At 48.7% G+C, this 21,951-nt stretch overlaps 9 protein-coding genes and 2 non-coding genes across 11 annotated transcripts; 7 read left to right on the top strand and 4 right to left on the bottom strand.

The window, feature by feature from the left end:
- Positions 1–4: 4 nt before the first annotated feature.
- V8C40DRAFT_t97 lies at positions 5–94 on the bottom strand. Its single transcript has one exon. It is a non-coding gene; the product is annotated as a tRNA-Pro (tRNA).
- Positions 95–200: 106 nt separating this feature from the next.
- V8C40DRAFT_t96 lies at positions 201–290 on the bottom strand. The gene has a single exon. It is a non-coding gene; the product is annotated as a tRNA-Pro (tRNA).
- Positions 291–707: 417 nt separating this feature from the next.
- V8C40DRAFT_208220 (Zn(II)2Cys6 transcription factor domain-containing protein) lies at positions 708–2,726 on the bottom strand. The gene is made up of 3 exons (XM_083212079.1): positions 1,851–2,726; positions 1,271–1,766; positions 708–1,188 (listed from the first exon to the last, which is right to left on the bottom strand). The coding sequence occupies exons 1-3, from the start codon at positions 2,289–2,291 to the stop codon at positions 872–874; spliced, it is 1,254 nt and encodes a 417-aa protein (XP_083074443.1). The 5' UTR covers positions 2,292–2,726; the 3' UTR covers positions 708–871.
- Positions 2,727–3,010: 284 nt separating this feature from the next.
- V8C40DRAFT_265126 (M20 family metallopeptidase) lies at positions 3,011–4,429 on the top strand (the record flags this gene model as incomplete). Its single annotated transcript, XM_083219619.1, has 2 exons — positions 3,011–3,374; positions 3,453–4,429. 2 exons carry the CDS (start codon positions 3,011–3,013, stop codon positions 4,427–4,429), a joined length of 1,341 nt encoding a protein of 446 aa, XP_083074442.1.
- Positions 4,430–4,744: 315 nt separating this feature from the next.
- On the top strand, positions 4,745–5,664 carry V8C40DRAFT_208165 (uncharacterized protein). The gene is made up of 2 exons (XM_083212078.1): positions 4,745–4,993; positions 5,059–5,664. Exon 2 carries the CDS (start codon positions 5,124–5,126, stop codon positions 5,625–5,627), a length of 504 nt encoding a protein of 167 aa, XP_083074441.1. The 5' UTR covers positions 4,745–4,993; positions 5,059–5,123; the 3' UTR covers positions 5,628–5,664.
- A 270-nt stretch (positions 5,665–5,934) lies between these two features.
- Positions 5,935–7,615, top strand: V8C40DRAFT_286837 (3'-5' exonuclease). The gene has a single exon (XM_083222591.1). It carries the CDS (start codon positions 6,175–6,177, stop codon positions 7,471–7,473), a length of 1,299 nt encoding a protein of 432 aa, XP_083074440.1. The 5' UTR covers positions 5,935–6,174; the 3' UTR covers positions 7,474–7,615.
- Positions 7,616–8,510: 895 nt separating this feature from the next.
- Positions 8,511–11,528, top strand: V8C40DRAFT_208147 (uncharacterized protein). Its single transcript, XM_083212077.1, has 5 exons — positions 8,511–9,357; positions 9,433–9,739; positions 9,798–10,744; positions 10,814–11,128; positions 11,203–11,528. The coding sequence occupies exons 1-5, from the start codon at positions 8,664–8,666 to the stop codon at positions 11,421–11,423; spliced, it is 2,484 nt and encodes an 827-aa protein (XP_083074439.1). The 5' UTR covers positions 8,511–8,663; the 3' UTR covers positions 11,424–11,528.
- A 556-nt stretch (positions 11,529–12,084) lies between these two features.
- On the top strand, positions 12,085–14,703 carry V8C40DRAFT_274433 (uncharacterized protein; the record flags this gene model as incomplete). The annotated part of the gene is made up of 3 exons (XM_083220605.1): positions 12,085–12,393; positions 12,452–12,865; positions 12,925–14,703. 3 exons carry the CDS (start codon positions 12,085–12,087, stop codon positions 14,701–14,703), a joined length of 2,502 nt encoding a protein of 833 aa, XP_083074438.1.
- Positions 14,704–15,020: 317 nt separating this feature from the next.
- Positions 15,021–16,124, top strand: V8C40DRAFT_274432 (DUF3626 domain-containing protein; the record flags this gene model as incomplete). The annotated part of the gene is made up of 1 exon (XM_083220604.1): positions 15,021–16,124. The coding sequence occupies one exon, from the start codon at positions 15,021–15,023 to the stop codon at positions 16,122–16,124; it is 1,104 nt and encodes a 367-aa protein (XP_083074437.1).
- Positions 16,125–16,468: 344 nt separating this feature from the next.
- On the top strand, positions 16,469–18,624 carry V8C40DRAFT_243223 (uncharacterized protein). Its single transcript, XM_083215375.1, has one exon. The coding sequence runs from the start codon at positions 16,907–16,909 to the stop codon at positions 18,512–18,514; it is 1,608 nt and encodes a 535-aa protein (XP_083074436.1). The 5' UTR covers positions 16,469–16,906; the 3' UTR covers positions 18,515–18,624.
- Positions 18,612–21,606, bottom strand: V8C40DRAFT_208065 (ankyrin repeat domain-containing protein). The gene is made up of 2 exons (XM_083212075.1): positions 19,947–21,606; positions 18,612–19,895 (listed from the first exon to the last, which is right to left on the bottom strand). The coding sequence occupies exons 1-2, from the start codon at positions 21,242–21,244 to the stop codon at positions 18,710–18,712; spliced, it is 2,484 nt and encodes an 827-aa protein (XP_083074435.1). The 5' UTR covers positions 21,245–21,606; the 3' UTR covers positions 18,612–18,709.
- Positions 21,607–21,951: the final 345 nt, after the last annotated feature.

Genomic DNA, 21,951 nt, shown 5'->3' with positions numbered 1-21,951 from the left:
TACAGGGTCTGGCCGGGGATTGAACCCGGGACCTCTCGCAAACAAGCTGTAGGGTTGTCCCTAAGCGAGAATCATACCACTAGACCACCAGACCGATGAGTAGTTGTGATGTCTGTCTCAGCGACCGTAATCGGCTCATCAAGATATCGTCGTCTCGGTGAGCAGAAAAAAAGAGATTCGATAGGGACCAAGAAAAAGAAGGGTCTGGCCGGGGATTGAACCCGGGACCTCTCGCATATAAGCTATAGGGTTTTCCCTAAGCGAGAATCATACCACTAGACCACCAGACCTATCACGTGATGAGTTGAAAGAAGTTCTCGTGAAATGGACCTATGATCGTTGTGCTGAGAAAGTTGAGGAAGAGAACATTGAAGTTTCGCAACGGGTTACCGGTGGTTCTATATCCCTCCAATCAAAGGTCTAAAATTGATGTTTGTGTGAAAATATTAAGAAAAGTTGGGTATTGGCTATTGGTACGACCTGAATGTTAGGCCGGTTGTGGGTATTGCTACATGGAGATGCTTCATCTCAGGTCCCGTACGTATGTCCTCTAAAATGGGGTAGATGACACAAGAATCCCTCGCTGGAAGAAAGAATATCTTGACATCTTAGATGGTCGGGTCTCGGTGGCCTGAAATGATGTTAAACTCACCAATTTTCGGTTGGAAGGAAAGCAACTATACCTGTAGCACATTTGCCAAGAGCATGTGCTATGTGTTTATGGTAGATGTTTGATGATACAAAATGAAGCAAGCCGCAAGCTTGCGAATATCGATTTCTGAATCAAAAACGGCAAGTTGCTGCTTTGTGAGTACCGTATGCGTATGAAGACTGCTGCTTCTCAAAGATCAAGAACCCTCAATCTTATGGATCACGGGCTAAGAAGATACCGCGCATCTCTCTCAGCTAGAACCTTGCAATACTCTAGCGGCCATTCGGTGTACTCTTGATATGAGGACGGTAATCTGCGGGCTAAATCCCTCGTCCAATTAATGATGACAAATTTTCTTCCAGGGTATTCGGGCTCGTCAGATTTGGAGAGGCAGGCATTGCCAAGCACGTAGTCCAAAAGGAACATGTGGATGATCAAGAGATGACCTGTGTAATTCTCGTAATCAACAAATTCCATAAAGTCTTGGTTGTTGAAAGTAGTTGGCATGATGAATAAAATGACAAATTCTCTCCAAGCTAAATGAAGCCTTGTCAGCGCATAATCAGGAATGAGAGTGTATATAGTATGTAATATGATAGCATGAATGATGCGTCATACCTTCTAGACATGAAGTACGTAAATTATTGATGCATCTGATCATACATTCACAATATGATACCTCGGTCGGCTTTTGGCACAACGGCATTATTCGCAGTGCGGATGCGTGAAAGCCCTCGATGGCCTCAAAATTTCTTGGCTGCTCGCTGATGAGCCTCTCTAGGGATCGATCATGTTCCATGGGCGTAAAATACTTGAAGATAGACTTTTCATAGTCCGTAATGATGGTTGATGCGACCAAGTTGCCGCCTCTTGTTGTTGTAATATAGTCAATCATGCTATCCGGCATTAGAGACGATTGGGTAACGAGACATATCACTGCAGCGAATAGCGCATCCTGATCGGCAGGCTTTGTTGGCGGATGATCCAGTTGCTCATTAACAAGCTTCATAGCAGTGACGCGATGCTGTAAAGCTTGCGACGTATAGTCGACGTTGCCATGTTGTGATAGATGTGAAGCTCCAAGGCCTAGAACAGCATGTGCAAGATAGTCATACTAAGTGATACAAGCACGCCCTTGTTAGTCATGCATGTAAGACGCCATAGGGCTGAAGACGACTTTCAACGGAGGTAATCTCACCTGGTGTGACATGGCGGCGGCATCCATCCAGACATCTTTGGCTTTTAACGGCAGTGTTGGAAAAGCAGCCAGAAGAAACTGGTGATAGAAGCGCAAATCTTCCAGTGCGATACCTGATAACGCGGCACGCGGAGCAAGTGAAGACGAGGAGGATGTGGACGACGACGAAGCGGACGACGATGATGCCGGTGTCGGATAGCTGCAATTCAAGCCGAGACGACAGCACGGCGAACAAGACGGCCGCAGTTCATTGCACTTGACTCTTCTACGCTTGCAATTGAAGCATCCGAGACGTGATTTGAAGTGGCCTCGTCGACTAAGTGGCTTATTGGACTTGCGGACCACAGCATCTGACGAGCCTTGCTCTGACGGCGATTCATGTAAGTCTACTGATGAATCATCCGACGGATTTGGACTTCTGCTGTGCTGTGGCTGAGGCATAGTAGATATCGTGGTATCTGTTGAGCCAAGTAGAGAAATGATGAGGGGAAAGGGGAAAAAAAGAGAATAAACAGCGACTCTTGGTGTTATCGCGATTCAAGAGGCTGAATCGATCGTTTGCTTGGCGGCGATCGCAAAGGACGCATCACGCCGTTATCGCAATCGGCTCAATGACCCGATCGCTTCGCTCAATGCCAACAGCTAAAGAGCCCCCGGCAATGGATTCAACCGGGCTGCAGTCTCTCTCTGGAATAACAGCAATCTCAAAGCGTTTTACGCGCAACAAAACGCCGGCAGAACGCGCTCCTGAGGCTCTGCGAATCTCCTGCTTACGGGATATGACTCTGTCCACGTTCCGATGCTCAAGCTGCGAGAGCCGCTTTCTATTAATGTCCAGCTGCAACCAACAACAAATCAGAACCCAATGGGATCTGCTTCACGTGATGAAGCCCGACGCCTTGCATTCTCCACGAATAGAGCGTGGCCCCCTCATTGAGCAGGACATTCTCTGATAGGTGGATTAAACCCAGGGGGAGCGCATCCTGCCGGCTATAGTGCTACCCTGGAAATGAGAGACATGGGACGGGATGAAGCAGGCCAAGGCGCGTTCAGCCGACCCCTCAGCTCAGGACGGCTGCATTTGTACTCGTACCTTTTGCATTTGTTGTCCGCATAGGCGAGGGAGCTTGCAATTGTTGTATGAAGTAACCTCAAGTGTAATGGCACCAGTTGACGAGGAAGTTGATGGCTTCGTTCTTATATCACATGGCGATAGCGCTACTAAAGATGGCCGTCTGAGTGATGCGGGTCCTGGCAACGTGCTGTCGGAACTGCGGTACCTCAATGATATCAGTGAGGCGGTGGACAGTCTCGATGAGGTATTCTGGCCAATAAACAAAAAGATCCACGACAACCCAGAGCGAGGATTCAAGGAATTCATCGCCCACGATGCCTTGACCGGCTTCATGAAATCCCAGGGGGGCTGGGTGGTTACGCCTTCTGCCTACGGTATGGACACAGCCTGGGTCGCAGTCTATGACACAGGAAGACGCGGTCCTGTCGTATCCTTCAATGCAGAGATGGGTAAGTTTTCAATACTTGCGCCACGAGGTTCTTTGAGGCGGAGCAGATACCGATACTGACCTTTGTCTTCTACGGCAGACTGTCTCCCAGGCATCGGCCATGCATGCGGCCATAATCTCATAGCCACAGCCTCGGTCCTTGGCGCTGTTGCGACTGCTCGGGTCATGGAGCTACACCGAGCCCCCGGAAAGGTTGTCTTGTTCGGCACACCAGCAGAAGAAGGCGGCGGAGGGAAAATCAGGCTTCTCAATGCTGGAGCCTATTCTGACCACAAGGTCGATGTGAGCCTGATTTCGCATCCTGGCATCACCCCAAATGCGGCTTTGATGCGAACGACGTCGTATTTGCAGTTCAAGGTTGAGTACTTTGGTCGAGAGGCTCATGCAGCAGCAAATCCATGGCTTGGGATCAATGCTCTGGACGCGCTGATTGCAGGATACAACAATGTCTCAGCACTTCGACAGCAGATCATGCCTGAAGACAGAGTTCAAGGGTACATCACCGATGGCGGAATCGCTCCCAACATCATTCATGCCTACGCTGCAGGGCTATTCGTCGTCAGATCCGATACACAGAAGCGTCTTGATGAGCTCAAAGAGAAAGTGTACGACTGCTTCAAAGCCGGAGCTCTAGCAGCAGGAGCCAAAGTGACCATTACCGAGAAATGGGGATACAAAAACCACATGCCCAACCGTACCATGGCGCAATCGTATACACGATACTTTAATGCGCTCGATCCTCCGGGAGAGATTGCAGAGGATCAGGATATTGATGAAACGCGAGGCAAGACACAGGCAAGTACAGATCAGGGCGATATCAGCCACGCGATGCCGAGTCTGAGCCCGGCGTTCCGCCTGCAGCCTGGGCCGAAAGGTCAAGGCCCGCATAATCCGGAATTTGCTGAGGCTGCTGGGACACGAGATGCTTATGCGAGGACGCTGAGAGTGGCTAAAGGGCTAGCTGGAGTTGCATTGGATGTTTTGTTGACAGAAGGGCTTCTTGATGAGGTTAAGAGAGACTGGGAGAGCATGATTGCAGTAGAACGCAACTCATGAGGGACACAGCTTGATCACCGGGAGGATTGAGAGCTCCGCCGTTCCGATGTGGAAGACCGCACCTCAAATTGTGTTAGAATCAGGTAAATCTAATTGCATACATATTTTGATTGGGTCATCAGCGTAGTAAATTTGACTTCGTACATAAATCCGTGAGAGGCCTTCATTACGACTGGATAATGGCTTCTCCTGGTTTTGTGTACGAAGTCAAATTTACTATGCTGATGACCCAATCAAGATAACTCGTACTTAAAACTGTGAGAGGCCATCATTTTCACCAGTCGGGAATAAATGTAGGTTTTCATGTAGCATAGCCTACAGCTGAGGAGCCAATTGTCTAACAAATACCGACCTTTATGCAGGAGGCCGTACTGCTCGAATGACGTTAGATTTGCAGGATGTACGTAGTACAGTACTTGTATCTATGGAAACACATGTCTCGGGTCGCCCCAATGAATTCCCAACATCTTTCTGTTTGCTCCCATTTCCATTCTTGCATCTCTTTTTTTTTTTTCACATCCTGAAAATAGCTGACAGTCTTTTCTGACCCGACGCTGCATCCAGGCGAGTACTATTCTTCTTTATTTCAGTATATGAATAATAGCTGACTTATCCACGCTTTATGATAGGCTCTCGACAATTAACACGTACCGAATCCTGCAAATCCATACAAAAGACACATCAAAATACCATCATGGAAAAATTGACGGATGACTCGTCCACTGCATTTACGCAATTCACGCCGGAAACGTCTGAACAAACTGTCTTGGGTGAAATCTGGGACGGTCGCCGATATGCTATACCTTGGCCAGGTAACAAGTACAACATCTTTATGAATGACACCAACCGAGTAATTTGCTCAAATAATGCGGGCGATCTCTACGTCTACGACAAAGACCGCGACGCAGTCAAGCAGCAAACATGGCTCTGTGTGGAAAAGAATGGGTACTTTGGCTTTGTTAATATCCATTCCGGCAGATTCATGGGCCATAATAACCAGGAGAAATTGCACTCGGCAACATTTCATCATCTACCCTGGGAGTTTATGACAGTGAGGAAGCATCCGGAGGGAGGCTACGAGTTGCTGATGCCACACTGGTGGCACACACTAAAGAAGGTGTGCGTATTGCCGGGCTCGGACAATGTGGTGTTGCGACAGCATGTAACGACTCTATGGCAGTTTGTCAAGGTGGATTAATCATGGTTCACTGTTTTGAGAGCTGTGATGAATGCTTTTCTCAGCGAGATATTCTCAACAGTTCTGTTACCTCTCACAATGTACCTATGCTCAGATTATTTTTGTTACTCCAAGATGATTGGTAGCATGGTGTAATCTCAATAAAAAGCGCCTTGCTCACAGCCTCTAGGCATGAACCTGGGGTCGCATAAACGGTCTTGTAGGCCTCCCACATACACAGTCTCTTATAGGTCCAGCTGCGACAATCTCACAACAAATGCCAATCACGGCGCTTAAATAATAGTGATAATTAATTGTAGTTACGTGACTGATAAGTACTGGACAGTCTCTCACGAATAAGAGCCAACTGCCGCCAGCTGCGATGTGTGTGTGTGCCTCAGTCCTAGAATCCTGAGCCGAACTGACCTGCATGCATTTCCCCTCCCCTCTTCATTCAGTCCAAACTCATAGCACGCGATAGATCGCGTAGAATGATCCACCACAGTCGACAACCCCATTTCTCTTGATACTCTTTGAAGCAAAAAGATCCTTTCCTCGATAACATACGATGGCACCATTTCCCTGCGGCGTTTGCAAAAAGAAATTTAAGACTAGACCTCGCATAATCAGCCATGCACTTGAGACTGGTCATAATGCGAATCAGTGTTGCCGAGTGTGCTTGCGATGGTTTCAAAGCGCCAGTGCTTCAGCAGCCCATGCAAAATCAGCAGCCCACCTCGAAGAGGAAGCGAAGCAATCACAGTCTCTAAGCGCATCAGTCACCGATAGCAAGAAGACTTTAACAGATGCGACCGATAGCAAAGAGATTTTAACAAATGCGCCGCCTCCCGTACAATTGCAATTTGGGGATGTCTATTACACATGCCTTACACATCAGCAGCAAGATGAGGTCTTCAATCAGCTCTCTGCTAAATGTCATTCCGCAGAGATTCTTGAGAAAGAAGGCTATATACTTGATGTTGAGAAAGGACCGACAACGAAGAAGCAAAAGCCACGGCCAAGCCTGGCAGACTTTCAACAGACACCACCGGTTCAGCCGGCCACTATCAAGCGGCGAGCTGTTGTAGTTGACTGCGAGATGGCAGAGACAACTGACGGATCCGATGAGCTGGTCAGCCTCTACGTGATGGACTTCTTGACTGGGGAGACTCTCATCGATTCATTAGTTATCCCTTCTCGGCCGATCACCGACTGGAGAGCGAAGATTCACGGTATAAATGCTACGATCATGAGCGAGGCAGCAACACACCAAAATGCTTTGCACGGCTGGGCTGCTGCCCGTGAAGAGCTGTGGAAGTATGTCGATGAGAATACAATTCTTGTCGGACAATCAATACTATTTGACTTTGAGGCTCTCCGCTTAATCCACATGCGTGTCGTGGACTCAGCAATACTCGCATCAGAGGCCGTCTTTAACAACAAGGGGAAGAAGTATAGGAAACCGCGCCGACGGTGGGGACTTCAAGAACTGTGTGAAAAATTTCTCGGTATCCAAATACGCAACGGAGACGGGATACACAGCAATATGGAAGACGTTCTAGCTGCTAGAGAGGTTGTGCTGCAGTGCTTGCTGAAGCCAGAGCACTTCAAGGATTGGGCGGATAAGGCGCGAGAAGACTTTTGGAAGCCCAAAGAAGGCAGCAAGAATCAGAAGAAGAAGAAGAAGAAGACCAAGGAGCCGACTCATCAAATCGCTAAACAAGCAGCCCCAGCGCTCGAAACGATTGAGGACTTTTATGATAGTCTCGATGATGATGATATTTTTTATGATTTTGAGGATGCCAGAGGCTTTTACATGGAACGGGATTGGTTCATCAACGTTGGCGCCGGTATTGCTTATTATTAGTGGTCTATCATCCATCTTCAGGTAGCTTAATCTCTAAATTTCACACAATCTGTCTCAATTCCGTTGGACGTACAATCATATGCGATACCATATCATTTAAAAACTGGTGCTATTAATAGTCTGTCAAGTGCGGGACATGAAGCGGAAGAAACATTGAGATGGGCAACAAACCACATTCAACTTCTCCCGCTGTTACACCAGTGCTTCGCCTCATTATTGGCTAGGCTTTTTTTCTTGTTGGGCGCCGTTATCCCGTTAAATCAGCCTCGTATCAGGCATTTCTAATGACGCGTACTTTTGCTTTCCAGCATAAACGAGATAGATTGGAATGTCATTGGCGTGATAATGATAACGATAACCGTAGCCTGCTTTTCAAAGAGAGGCGAGCGCCGATGTCTTGCCTCCGCAAGTGGGTTGACATGTCCGAAGAGCGGGGGAAGATTCCCCGATCAAGAGACAGCATGCCTTGTTTGATCAATTCTCATTAGCACCTGGCATCTCTAATCTTTAAACAGGCCATGTTTCATTGGAGAGGCCTGATTTGGAAGGGTCTCATGACCTGTCATCTAGGTTGAGACCATCGTCATTCTAGAATGATTTTGCGGGCTTGTCTCCGTGCAACGCTACATGTAAGCTAGACGCATTTATCCGATCTAAATCAGCACTCAATTCCTTTATGGAGAGGAGCCTTTAAGTTTAAACTCATCTTTAATAAGCCAAACAAATGGCAAACGCCAGGATTCCTTCAGCCGGGTACCGATCCCGGCGCCAATCCCGATTACGATTACAGAGAAGCGGTATCGCCTGTTTCAAAGTTCACCCATCTCGTGTTAGAACATGTAAACGACATCAATTGTCGAACTGAAACGAGATGGGCTGTGTAAAGGATATTTCAACAATTTATCCGGGCATCTCGGAAACTTCCTGATTTCTCATCAGAGTGCTCAGCTGAGCCATGCATGCATGTTGAATCCGTACCTGCACTCGCAGACCCAGTTGATGATGACAAGCGGGTATAGGTGCCTTTTCAAGTTTAGCCGTCTTTCGCCTTACATTTATCATCACATTCGCGTTGGAAAACCGGGGGTGAATAAATTGCCGTCCTTTTCGCAGCCTCGCGTGCGGTATGATCCTTCTCATGTCGATTCATCGCGCGCAACGCTAGAAGAGAATTGGAGCATTGAGCAAAGATGAAGACCGCCCCGCTGTCGCCAGAGCCGCAGGCTTCTGGTGGCGATTACATGTATTCTGACTTACCTCCGGTTTATCTTGCGAGTACTTCGATCACTCCTGAGTCCTCCAAGGGCGCGAATGGCGAGACCCCTAACATTTCGAATGGCGAGATTCCTAATATTACGAATGGCGAGACACCAAAGGTTACGAATGGCGACGATGTCGGCGAGGCGTCAGAAGACATCAATGCCGCTTTTACGAATCTGTCATTTGAGAAGATCACATTTGACCATAAGAATGTCAGATCTGGTGTTTCGGAGGATGCTTGCCTCGCTCATCTCAAGCTCCTCCATGCTATCCAAGCTATGAAGGATGACATTGGCTACACCGACGGACTATGGAATCTCTGGAATAGTCGTGGTAAATGGGCATTGGATGACTATCGCGTTGATGCTGATTGGCCCATGATTCGCGCGCTCGAAAAGACCAATTCCGCAACTGTGCTACTGGCCGGCCAAGCTAGGATTCGCGAGAAGAGATGGGCGTTGTTTGTTGCTCGTGCAGTTGAGCGATATGAAGATTGGTGGTATTCTCTTGCAGAAACTGACATGTTGACTGAAAAGGACATGGAAACACCTGAAAACCCCAAGTACAGAACGTTTACAAACCGCGGTGGATTGAGATGGAAGGAGAATATGCTACCACCTTTAGGTGAGAAACACAGAATTACAATAATGAGGTATGAAAATTGGTTGAGCTAATCTCTTCTATTCTCTTTTGGGGCAGATGTGTTGATGGTCCTTCATACGCATATGCTCAATCCTCGAGCTTTCCTTGAAGATTCAATACGACACGGGATGGGCTCATTTTGGTCTGCGGGTATGCCATGGGAATTAATACATGAAGCCATCGACACAGACTTCAATTATAATGTATCCCACCAAGCCAAGATCAATTGGGTTGCCAAAACTGGCCATCGCTGGCGCAATCAGGATGACGACATGGAGAAGATACTCAAGTGTCCCTTCTGCCCAAGCAAGAATGAGATTCCGTGGACGACATGCGGAATGAAGGAAGATGTGAAAGATATCGAGTAAGCCAAGCCCAGCTTATGCCATGCCGCCGATTTAAACATGCATTGACATTCTCAGATTTACTGGACTGATCGGTCATGGCTATGGCGATGGCAACTTTAACCACAGATGTCCTAATTGCCAAAATGAAAACTATAAAGAGCTTCTATCAGTGACAAAATTCGTTTCCGATGCTTCCGCTCTTCTCGTTCAAAATGTGCCGATGCCAGGCACCATCCTTGATCCAGGCAGCGGCCGTCCTGAGGTCGTGCCTGAAGGAACCAAGGGCGAGAGATATTATAGGACATTCCCCAACCGCATGATCAAACGAGAGTTACGAAGCCAAATCGCCGAGCTGATCAAACCGCCATCTCAGACACCCATCATCAAAAAGTCCAAGAGCAAGGCTAAGAAAGACAAGATAAAGAAAAAGGACAAGAACAAAGAAGAAGAAGAAAACAAGGCTCCCGATCGATTAAATATAAAGGCAGTGAGGGACATGATTCAAAATATTCTGGTGACCCCCAAAAAGATTCGAAATATAGATTCAGAAACAGGTTTGTTTGCACGCTATCAAATACACACTTGGGCTGGCATATGCATCCGCAAAATGATGAGCCGATACTGGCAGAATTTTTCTCCATTCGGTCTTGATCTTTGCGCCGCTGTTATGCGCCAGGGTGTCTTCGTCGAAAAGATGGTCAAGATAGACTGGCTTCATAGTCCGACTGCACGGGATACCATGACACGGCTCATTCTCAAATACGACCGCTTCTTGCAGATTATGAAGAAGCATCCGGGCAAGGTTGTCGTGCCGACGCTGGACATCGATCTGGCGTGGCATACGCATCAACTTATCCCTTCCCACTATTACTACTATACAGTTTCGACGACTGGGAAATTCATCGACCACGATGACAAGATTGACGAGGACAAGCTTAGCAGATGCTTTGAATGGACAACAAAGACTTATCAAGATATGTTTGATGCTGTGTACAGCGAGTGCACCTGCTGGTATTGTGAAAGTAAGTCGGCCCATCCATCTGCTCCAAGACGAAAGACATGCCAAGCTAATACTTTGATCTCTACGATAGCAATCCGTTCCTCGCAAATATCGGCCGTGGGCAGACTTTTTGGTACCTCATCCAATGCGAGATTATCAAAGTCCTTTCACAAGTCTGAGACGGCGGAAACGTGTCCACCAGAGAAATCCGCCCATATATCTTACCATAATTCCGTAAAGACGATCGAAACGGCAGATCGAAGGAGAGTCACTGCACGAGCGCGTACTCGACAGCGCCAATGGCTAGACCAAGAGTACCAAAAGGCGGCAAAGAGAGCAGAGAAGAAGGGTCAGAAATTCCCTGCCAAAGAAGACTACTTTACTCTTTGGGGTGCTCAATACACTAGTGAGTCTCTTACCGCCGATTAACTCGAAGTTACAAGTGTTCGACTATTGCATGGAAACTGACCCATGTATCAGTGTATGGACCGTATCCTTTCCCGCCATGGTTTGCTCCCGGGATGTACTATGGATGGGATCCATCTACGGTTCACAACGGCCAAGGAGCGTGGGGGAACTGTGCTGCTGCGTCTTGCGGAAATGGAGGTATAGCGGCTGGTGCCTGTGGTGGCGCTGGAGGATGTAATAACGGCAACGGAGGGGTATGTACCAATCGGATGGATACATGTTCGCAGTTCTAACCATCTCTTAGATATGCGGATCAAGCGGTGCTGGGGTTACTGCTGGTGGTGCTGGCGGAGCTGGTGGAGGAGGATGTGGAGGAGGAGCCGGCTGTGGTAAGTTTCTGTGGTCGCTTGCTGGAATAACTGATGCTAATGATGATATTTAGGCGGTAGTTAGTGGGAATTTCCCATTACTTCTTTCACTCTGCGCTCGTCGTACTTGTATCATGGCTGAATTAATGAGAATATATACAGTAGAAATTGTATCAAATAATAGGCTGTGGGAACATTTACGAAATAAGCCTTCAACTGGATCTATAAACTTTATAATTTTCCATCTTAATCCAAAGTTTACGCAAATAAAGCTTGCGTGGAACTCTTTTGAATATTATCATCTCAACATAGACCTCAAATGTAGCTTCACTGTAAAAGTTTGAATCACCATTATCCTTGGAACACCCAAATCCTCCCACTTGGCTCGCAGTAAATTCCAGGGATCCGCTAACAAGTAAGCGTGACGCGACGATCTCAGCCACATTAAACACGGTGCTAATAAATACGAACCGGAGCTTTTCAAGGGAGGCTTAGACCCCCTGTACAGGCACCATGCCACGTTCTCCATTTTCCTCACGGTCGCTCGTGGAAATCATATCAACAGCTCTCAACGGCAAGCATCATCATGTGGCTTCCCAGGGCCGACGATGCTGGACCCAGTGCTGGATACACTGGAGCAGCTCTGCTATTTGCTACGCTGGCTCAATGGCTGTCCTCCCAAGACTCTGAGCTCGATACAGAGATCTTGTGCTGGGCCTTTTTGCCGGTCCTGATCAAGTCCCTGAGCCAGCCACAGCCTAAATCGCTGTTGAGACCAGTAGTCTCCGGCAAGGCTAGGGGGGCATCGTCATCTCCATACTCATTGTGGATTGTAGCCGTGAGCGCTGCTGTCTATTCACTTTTCAGGTCGGAGACTGGTTTAATCCAATTTTTGGTAAGAAGAGCACAATTATACAACGAGTGACTGAGCTCGTACTAATAAATGACGACAGCCTGCACTGACGCCTTCGCTCTTGGCAGTTCAGAATTACCTTGGATCCGCTTCAAGGCCTGCTGGCTTATTTTCTCCTTTGGTGAGCACCAATTGGGGTGCCATTCTGGCTGCTTCTTTTGGCGTTCTTACATTCTCAAATTGGAGTATTTGGGCATTCTTATTCTCTATAATTCCAAGCGCTTTCCTCTTCATTTTTTACACTGCTCTATTGCAAAGAAATAGGACATCTACAATTTTCCCGTCCATCAACAACGAGAATAGCATTCGCCCTCTTTCTGTACGCATTGCTGTTCTTCTATTATTCATATCGGGCGTCGACATTGCCTTTTTTGGATTAAATTCAACTGGCATCATCCGGACTTTTTTCCTCGCTTTTATCAAGGCCTTGTCTTGGGTTTTTGTTATACAGGTGGTAGGTTTCCCCGTGGACATGCAATGAATGAAACTTTTGGGTCATTAACTATTGCTTAGGCTCGAGATGCTTCTTGGATCGTTGCTCCTCTGATTACCACATTTAGTATCTCTTTCACTACTAACCCAACAAATGAATCATCGGATTTTCAAGCTGTGGCCTACACTTTAATTTCCGTAATCACCCTCGGCCAACTGGCCGCTCTGTTACCGAAGCAAGCCAAATTCAGGCTTGTGTTATGGCTGTTTTCCCTCGCATCTTTTATACCGCTTTTATCCAACCTCTGGATGATTCGTGATGCGCAACAATCGGCAAAGATATTTGGCCCTGAGCGAGAGCACCCCGTCGAGAGCCTTGTACGTGGTGGCAAGGCCAACTTTAAGAGCCTTCTCAAGACCCAATCCAAGTCTTACAAAGAGGCTGTCGAACAATACCAGCTCCGATACCATGCTGAACCGCCTCCAGGTTTCGAAGCTTGGTATGAGTTTGCAGTTCACCATGAATCCCCTATAATCGACGATTTTGACGCAATCCATCATGCCGTGTCACCATTTTGGCAACTCAGCGGGAAGCGAGTGACTGAGACTATGAGCCAGATTCACTTTGCGCAAAACAGTGAAATGTGGTTCTGCAGTTTCAACGGTGAATCTGCTACCTCGGACTGTGCGCATGCTTATCGAGTTTTTGATAGACATCTAAAGGTTTTGCTCGATACCCTGTTCAAGGGATTAGATGGCGCTCTTCCCGACGTCAAGTTTCTGGTCAATCATTTTGATGAGCCGCGGATATTGATCCCGACGTGGGGAGCAGAAGAGGCTCGTAACCACCCGCAGTTTAACATCACCAGCATGTCCCATCAACCCATTTGGGACGAGGTGACAAAATTTTGTGCGTCCAAGGATAAAAGCAAGAAAGCAAAGACGCAGTCTTCATCGCAAGCGTTCGATCTACCGTTTGTCACGGATCAATCCTCTGCCATGGATCTTTGTGAACACCCAGAGTATCGCAATATGCACGGCCTCTTCATGAGCCCCGTGTCCTTTTCGCTTGTCGAGGGGTTTGTCCCAGCTCTCTCGACCGGCTCGCCATCGACAATGGGCGACATTTTACTCCCGAGCCCTGCATACATTGAAGGAGAGTTTATATACGATGACTCAAAAGAGGTTGGCTGGGATAAAAAGCGTAATAACCTCTACTGGGCTGGATCCACGACTGGCGGGTTTGCCACAGATGCAAACTGGGTTAACTACCAGAGGCAACGATTTGTGAAACTGGCAGAAAACATTGAGCGACGAGAGTTTTACTACTTGCGAGAGATTGGTGGTGTAATTCAGCGCGTCGCGTCAACGTTTCTGAACGGTCGACTATTTGATGTCGCCTTTACCAGGATATTCCAGTGCGACAGGAAGTATTGCAGAGATCAGAAGAGGTTCTTCAAGGTCGGTGGCTGGGCAGATAAGGACAAAGCACTCAAGTCACGCCTAGTCTTTGATCTAGATGGAAATGGTATTAGTGGTCGCTATTACAAGCTGCTCGCATCAAAGTCGGCACCAATGAAACAAACGCTCCTCAGAGAATGGCACGATGATCGTCTCGTTCCCTGGGTTCATTACATCCCAGTTAGCCAAAGCTTAGAAGAGCTCCCAGAGTTGGTGTTTTATTTGACATCAACTGAGGCTGGACAAAACAGGGCTAGAGAAATTGCAGAGCAAGGCCGAGATTGGTTTTTCAAGGCACTGAGGGAAGAGGACATGGCAGTGTACATGTATCGACTGCTATTGGAGTTGGCGAGGCTACAGGACCCGAACAGGGAGTCAGGATTTCCTGCAACCCACTAGTTAATACGAGTTATACGGAATATCAAGAAACGATACGTTGCATGCACGCCAGGGATGGATGAATCATTTTGATTGGAGACAACAGCAAAAGTTCAGTTCACTAAATTAATATAATTGTTGGATGGCCAAAGTTACAGAGTTATTTCCAATTCATGAATCCTACAGACATGGATGTCGCTGTGAGTCATTGCGATCACGGATTGTAGTTACTGAACTCATCTCTAATAAATCACAATTTTGCATGCACTGCATACGAGTACACTCACCAACTCCTTCATTCCTATTGATTGTTAGAAATGGCATCATCACAAAAGAGTATGCCGGCGCTGCATCCTTCTCAGGCAGCGGCCATCGCCAACATCAAAGCCCAGGCAGCAGCACTCAAACCAGAGGCTCTCCAAACCATATCTCACATTTTTCGCATGTCCAACATCCCAATAGCGAGGCTAGACGATATCAGAAAGACTATAGTTCAGCATGCCCGTGTTGCGATGCATTTTCACCCCGATCGCCCGTCTCGTAGTGGCCGCACTGTCGTTGAGTCTCTCTTAAAGGACGACAAATACCGGAATCAATTCGAAACCGGCATCTCTAACGGCCTTGTTGCGACTCAGCTGGGCGGTGCACGAGACGAATGGGAGCGAAACCTTTTCAGCGGTGCTTATCATGACACTGGCAACTCGGGCACTGTGGCGAATGCCTTCGACCCGACACTAAGGCCAAAGTACGGTGCTTTGGACTTGATGCGTAATTCTGATGGGCCTGCTCCGCGCTTCGGGTCTTGTTACTTCTTACTTCGACCAGAGGTGTCCTCTCGGTCTACGTTTACCTTTGGTGGTTCTCAAGCAATCCCAAAAGAAAGAGGCATAGCGGATGAATTTCATGCAATATTGGCCGCTCTATTGAAAGAATGTTTTCTACGAGATACAGCTCTGGGTGTAGAAAATGTACGACCAAAAAGGATGGTGGAGTATATCGATGCATTGAGCAAATCGCCTCTCGTAAAAGACATTTACAAAAGACCGCCAAGCCGTAACCTAGATCACTTGATCGAGGCGCAGATTCACGGCGACGTTCTTCTTTCACGAGATGTCGAAGCCCTGGTCGTCGATCCGTCGTTTTTCACGCGAGGCGGCACTGGGCTCCTTCTCCTAGCTCTAGGCGAAACATATAGATTCCCAGTCTTTGTACATCACGGATTTCAGCTGTCTTCAGGGAGTGTTCCTAGTGACTTTCGAGGGCCAACGATGCCACCCTTGGCAGCTCAAATTGCTATCAATGGCATCGTGGATGTACAAATTATTGGAGAGGCAGTAAAAGATTGGGTTGCTTGCGCTGATTTGCTGGGAGATAGAGGAGATTTAGCCCAAGTGTTGCAAGAGTTGAAGTTGTTATGGCATGTTTTAGTTCGGTACGGATAGGAGCTCGGGTAGCTGAGCCGCTTCAAAAATGTTTTGTAAACAAGCTAGTAATAGCTTTTTGGTTGATTAGTATTCGGCACCGCGCCTGTGGATTACGAACTGATGCGGGTAGCTGTTCCGTATATTGTTTAATACGAGTACTGTGCTTCAACTCGAAATGTGGAGAGAGTTTCCAGAGGATGGACACGAACACGTAAGAAAAGGCACACGTTGGAGTAAAGAGCCTCGAGGCGTAACCCTCCTGGACCAAGTGCTTACTCTTCGCGTGTTCCTTACGCCTCTTCTTGGTCATTCTCCTGATTGATAAGAAGTTTATCTCGGGACCGCCCATTACACTGCTGACACCAAGAATGGGCAGCAGTAACAAGTCCGCAATTATGAATCTGCCCGCGCGCTTAGTCGGCCTAATGACTCTAAGAGCTATTCAGTCTAGCCTCGGACTCGTCGGGGCGGGTCAAAGGAATCTGTTTGCCCCCCCCCCCGGTCGGATTTTTGCAAAGGATCCCACTGGAAAAAGTCCCAGGGGTTCGTCATTAAACTGTTTGACGTCGGAAGTCGGACAACGCGATGGAGGTAGTGCGAGTGCTATCTTATGCCGGAGCAGTTGAGGAGGGCGGAGTCTTTCGCGGAGTTTGGGCAGCGTAGGATTCTCTTCTTTTACTTCTTAATATATCTGCTGTAATTGCCCTTCCGAGAAACTGGGCTTGTCGTTTGTCTTCCAAGTTGCTCTTCATACAGCGTGGTTTCGGGTTGGCGACAGCCCGTCATCGACCAACGCCACGATGGCTTCCTCTTCTGAGGCTTCTTCCCGCGGCGAAAATGGCTACCGCTATGATTCAATTTCCGATCCGAATGCGTCTGCGTCTTCACGAACCGACTCGCCCTCGTTGTCATCGTCTCCCGTTCCTACAGCAAAGCAGCCGACGGTCCGACTCCTCGCCCCCGATCTCCAGCGCGGCCTTCTCATGGCTCTGATGGCCATGGATCATCTCGCTCTCGGTCTAAATACTTGGCAACATGGAACAAACATTGATGGAGAGATGGACGGTCTTATAGTGCGCCGCTGGAACTTCACCACCGCCTATATCGTTCGCACGTTGACTCATTTCTGTGCTCCGGGATTCACGTTTCTTCTGGGAATGGGAGTTGTTCTCCTCTCTCAGTCGCGTACTCGCATCGGGTGGTCGGCAGGCAGGCTAATGCAATACTATGCCGTGAGAGGTCTTGTGTTGACTGCAGTAACTTGGATAATCGGACTTGTGGCATCAGGAGGCCAATTCTGGTTCATGAACGTGGTTTTATTCTCACTAGGAGTCGACTATGTTTTAGCGGGGATGTTGTGGCTGCTGATGGATCAGACTGAGAAGTGGCTCAGCGGAGTGTTGGAGAGAGGCCTTTTGATAATGGACAAGCGATCTGGAGCCGTGTACGTCCCCACGACTGATGATGATGAAGATGAAGAGGGAGGAGTTAGCCAGCCGTTGCTACTCGGACGAAGACACGCTGCCAGAGAAAGTGAGAGAGCTGCAACGGCTTCATCGCTATCATGGCATATCCACAACATCTTCCTCGTTGTTCTCAGCGTCATTACCATTTGGTGGAATATCTGGCTATCCGAGGACCATGGCCGCTGCAACCTTGACACCGAAGGATCAGACGGTTCCGTTTCAACTCGATTCGTCCCTACATCGAAGCACCCTTTACTCGCCATCTGGTTCTGGTACGTCTCTACTGAGCACGTCATGTCGAATTTCCCCCCTATGGCATGGCTCTCCTTTGCCATTCTCGGACTTCTCTACGGCCGCATCATTTCTGCCCGGAAGTGGACAATCTCTGCTGTCGCCATCGGCCACGCATCTGCAGGCATCATCTTTGCGGTCGTTTTTGTTCTCACCAGACTTCTGCGTGTAGGCAACCTGTCGGAGGATTGCTTGCATACACCCGCGCAGGATGCTCAGACTGCCAACGAAAATCCCTACCTTGCCTCGGCAGCGTCCTTCTTCTACATCATCAAATATCCTCCTGATGTTGCTTTTTGGGCCTTCACCATGGCTGGCAACCTGTTTATGCTGGGAGCGTTCAGCTCCATCCCTGTGCACGTTGCGAAGCGCTTCGGTATGCTTTTGAGTTTTGGTACATCGTCCCTGTTCTTCTATGTCGTCCACCTCAACCTCGTCATGTCTCCTCTGGGCACGTTGCTCAAAAACCTTTTTGGCACTGAAACCGGTCACGGAGATCCTATGCATCCAGGAAACACCAAAGGTATCGCCAATCTCTTTGTTTATTTCATCTTCTGGTGTCTTTTGCTTCTCATTATGTGGCCAGCCTGTTTTTATTATAGTCGTTTCAAGAGCACAAGGCACGCGGATTCTTTGTGGAGATTCTTTTAAGGAAATGTTGGTTTAAAAGCGGGAAAGAAATAGCATTAGTCTAATTGATATAGATGATGAATTCGTCAATCATAAACAAATATAAGGTAAAGCGTATATCCTCAGCAAAAGACTGCGCCATATGTATGCATCCCACAGTAGAAGTGAATATATATGGAGAGAATACCTATTTATCATCAAAGTCGTCGTAAGCCGTTATTTCCTTAGCCTGTACCTTTGCAGCCAACCGCCCTCTTTTTTCGGTGGATTGCTCTCTCTTGTGCTTCTCATGGCTTCTTCTCTGAGTTGCTGTTGATGCTTCTGCTCTCGCAGCTGCTGTTCTCTCTGCTGTTGTTCCCTCTGTTGTTGTTCTCGCAGTTGCTGTTCTCGCAGTTGCTGTTCTCGCAGTTGCTGTTCTCGCAGTTGCTGTTCTCGCAGTTGCTGTTCTCTCTGCTGTTGTTCTCTCTGCTGTTGTTCTCTCTGCTGTTGTTCTCGTTGTTGCTGTTCTCGTTGTTGTTGTTGTTGCTGCTGCTGCTGCTGCTGCTGCTTGTGTACTTCCTGCTGCTGCCGTTGCTCCCACCTCTGTTCAGCTCTTCTCAGTGTTGCAGCCGCATCCCAGTAGTCTCTCTTCTCAGCCACATTTCTAGCCAATTCGCCTCTTCTGTTCTGGATCGTGGGATTAGCTCCTAAATCGCGTAATGCGCGAATCACTTCTCGTCGCTCCGAATCTCCATCCTCAGCAGATCTAGCAGCATAATGAAGTGGCGTTCTTCCATCAGTGGTCTGGCAGTTGGGATCAGCCTTGCCGCGCTCGATAAGCATCTCTACTGTGGCAGCGGTTGAATAACGCGCAGCCAAGTGAAGAGGCATACAGCCACCATCAGCACGAGCGTGAACATTTGCGCCATGATCAAGAAGATACATGGCGACGGCCATGTGGTCACGCTCGACAGCGAGATGCAATGGTGTTAGTCCATGAGGATCGCATGAGTCGGGAGGCGCCTGGCGCATGCAGTTGGCCACAGTTTTGACGTCGCCTTCCCAAGCAGCATCCAGCAAGACGTCTTTCGAATTCGGAAGCGGATTTGTATTACGCGGATCAAGGCCCGCTGTGCTAGTATTGGCAGAGCCATGGGACTGAGGCGGCGGCTCAACTGATGGTTCTGAGCGCGGAGGAGTCGGCGGATTTGGGACGACTTTCGGAGGAATCCCAGTTGCCTCAAAATGCCCTTTAGTTTTAGGGGACAATTGTGGTGATGGGGGAGGTCTATTGGGTATTGAAGTTGCCGGGTGCTGCATCGGTATTGATGTGTTTAGCGGAGGGTTCATTCTTGCCGTCGATTGAGGAGGTGTAGATGCATTTGGTGTGGCGATGCCTGGTGATGGTCTTTTCAAAGCTCGACTGCTGCTTGTTAGGATTGCCAAGTAAATGAGGGGAGAGGGATATACGAACGCGTAGATATTTGACATGAGAGTACCAAGTTGCAATAGCTGTTGTTGCAACTCGGCATCGGCGGCTTTAATCTGCTCCTCACCCTCGTTTTTGTAATTGTATGAATGCCAAAAGCCTTCCAAGCGCCCAAGAGCTGTGCTATCCTGCTTGGCAGCTCCAGAAAAACTCGCCAGCAATTTCGTCATCTTCTTCAATGTCTCACTAGTGCTCTCGATGGCGTCTTCAATGTGAGACTTGAGAACCTGTCCTGATTCGTCCTCAATAAGGTCTGGCCTGGCCTCTAGGCATTCTTTCATTTGCTGAATAGTGTCACGCGTGGTGGATATCCGAGTAGAGAGAGCGCGGATCTCATCCGGGGCGTCGTTTACATCGTTGAACCACTCAACCCATTCTTTCGCCTTGTCGGCATGCTCCGAGAGTGCTCGAATTCCCGCATATGTCGCAAATGAAGTTGGGAATTTGCTGAAGAAGCTGTCTGAGCCTCTGCGCTCATGCTTCGGACGGCGAGAGGGCGATGTGGGTTGTTGGGCAGAGGTTTGCTGAGAATGAGAATTTCTATCGTAGCCATCTACGGAAGCGGAGCGATGTCTATCGGAAGCGGAGCGATGACTATCGGAAGCTGTAGACGGTCTCTGATAGGGAGAACTGCCACGCTTCGCAGGCTGCGGTCTATTATTCGCCGATGCTGAAGGCGGATATCGTCGGGCCTCTTGCCGAGCCTCCCTTGAAGAGTTGTTCCATTCAGATTTGGGTGCGAGATGCGGAGAGGACGGAGGTACGCCTGTAGCTACTGCACCCCCATATCCATGTCGATCACGCCGGTCATGACTGCCACTTCGTTGCGATTGTGAAGGCGCTGGCGACTGAGGTTGGTGCGTCATATCTCGTGGTCGAGGAATTTCGGAAGAGGAATATCGTCGTCGAGGAGGCGATCGGGACTGGTGACTGCGACGAGCATCTCCGCTGCCTGATGCTCTCTGGCGAGAATGAGGCGATACAGACCCTCGAGATAAGGACTCTCTTCGTGGCGGGCTTCGAGCTCTGCTGGATGAAGCTGATGGGGGCGGCATCGTCGGCCTCTGAACCTCTTGGTGCGACCTGAAATCTTTCGCCCCAGATTGCCGCTGGAATTCCGGAGTCGGCCGCTCGCCCGCCGAAATAGACGCCCGACGACGCCGTGGCTCGCCCGATTGCTTCACCATGTCCTTGTGTGCATCTTCGCGACGGCCTCGGGAGAAGAGGTTGGAGCCCATGGCCTTGACAGAGCTCGATCGAAAAGGCAGCTTGCTGCGAGGCATCGGTTCGGTAATGGCATTCTACGGCGGTCTAGGATCTTGTTCTTGTTCTGGAAAGTTGCGCGTCTCGTGTTGTCGACACATGCATGTGTATGTATAGAAGCAGACAGAGGAGGAGGGAGAAGAAAAGGAAGGCCGCGGGCCCTTGACTCGGCGCTTCAGCTCATCCTGATGCTGTTGCTGCAAGTCAGTCAGTCCATAGCCACTGCAGCCTGCTGCCTTCAAGAGCACGAGGACGAATTCGGCATGACGCTATGCGCACGAGGCCAGGCTTTGGAGGTGGGTGAGACGATGTCTAGTGTGGGAGCGGCCAACCAGCCACAGCACAGGGTGGCTTTGCGAACTTGCTATGGGGCAATGCAACAAGCTTGGTCTGAGTTGAAAATAGTGACTACTAGTAGGCGCCTCTCTGTCGCAGGAGTGTTGGTTGGAAGTGTTTATCGTGACATGTCAAAGCAAGAGCCTCATCTCCTGGGCCTTTCTTTTCCAAATTCTCCCCAAGACAAGCACCAACGTGAAGCCGTTGACGAGGGGCTTACAACAGGAAGTACACAAACTTCGGCTTTGGCCGACCGAACCGCGCATATTGTGTAACCTCATTGGGGGCCGATTGGACAATTGGGAATACTTCAAGTACCAGATGCCGAGGCTTTAATTTCTTTTCGAATTCAACAAACAGTTTGTGCGAGTGCTTCATACCCATCACAATA

Source organism: Trichoderma camerunense (assembly GCF_050948025.1).
Source record: "Trichoderma camerunense strain CBS 138272 chromosome Unknown V8C40scaffold_7, whole genome shotgun sequence".
NCBI classification, from domain to species: Eukaryota; Fungi; Ascomycota; class Sordariomycetes; order Hypocreales; family Hypocreaceae; genus Trichoderma; species Trichoderma camerunense.
The sequence above is the reverse complement of the archived record's forward strand: the minus strand, read 5'-3'. Positions and strand labels throughout refer to the sequence as shown.

Bases quoted from the DNA above. Each gene is read 5' to 3' on its own strand.
- V8C40DRAFT_208065 (XM_083212075.1), bottom strand. From the start codon at position 21,244: ATGCCTCGCAGCAAGCTGCCTTTTCGATCGAGCTCTGTCAAGGCCATG. The intron at 19,896-19,946 runs GTTCGTATATCC...AACAAGCAGCAG, and splicing joins CTCATGTCAAATATCTACGC to TCGAGCTTTGAAAAGACCAT.
- V8C40DRAFT_243223 (XM_083215375.1), top strand. From the start codon at position 16,907: ATGGCTTCCTCTTCTGAGGCTTCTTCCCGCGGCGAAAATGGCTACCGC.
- V8C40DRAFT_286837 (XM_083222591.1), top strand. From the start codon at position 6,175: ATGGCACCATTTCCCTGCGGCGTTTGCAAAAAGAAATTTAAGACTAGA.
- V8C40DRAFT_208147 (XM_083212077.1), top strand. From the start codon at position 8,664: ATGAAGACCGCCCCGCTGTCGCCAGAGCCGCAGGCTTCTGGTGGCGAT. The intron at 9,358-9,432 runs GTGAGAAACACA...CTTTTGGGGCAG, and splicing joins GAATATGCTACCACCTTTAG to ATGTGTTGATGGTCCTTCAT. The intron at 9,740-9,797 runs GTAAGCCAAGCC...TGACATTCTCAG, and splicing joins GAAGATGTGAAAGATATCGA to ATTTACTGGACTGATCGGTC.
- V8C40DRAFT_208165 (XM_083212078.1), top strand. From the start codon at position 5,124: ATGGAAAAATTGACGGATGACTCGTCCACTGCATTTACGCAATTCACG.
- V8C40DRAFT_208220 (XM_083212079.1), bottom strand. From the start codon at position 2,291: ATGCCTCAGCCACAGCACAGCAGAAGTCCAAATCCGTCGGATGATTCA. The intron at 1,767-1,850 runs GTGAGATTACCT...TGTATCACTTAG, and splicing joins CCGCCGCCATGTCACACCAG to TATGACTATCTTGCACATGC. The intron at 1,189-1,270 runs GTATGACGCATC...GGCTTCATTTAG, and splicing joins ACGTACTTCATGTCTAGAAG to CTTGGAGAGAATTTGTCATT.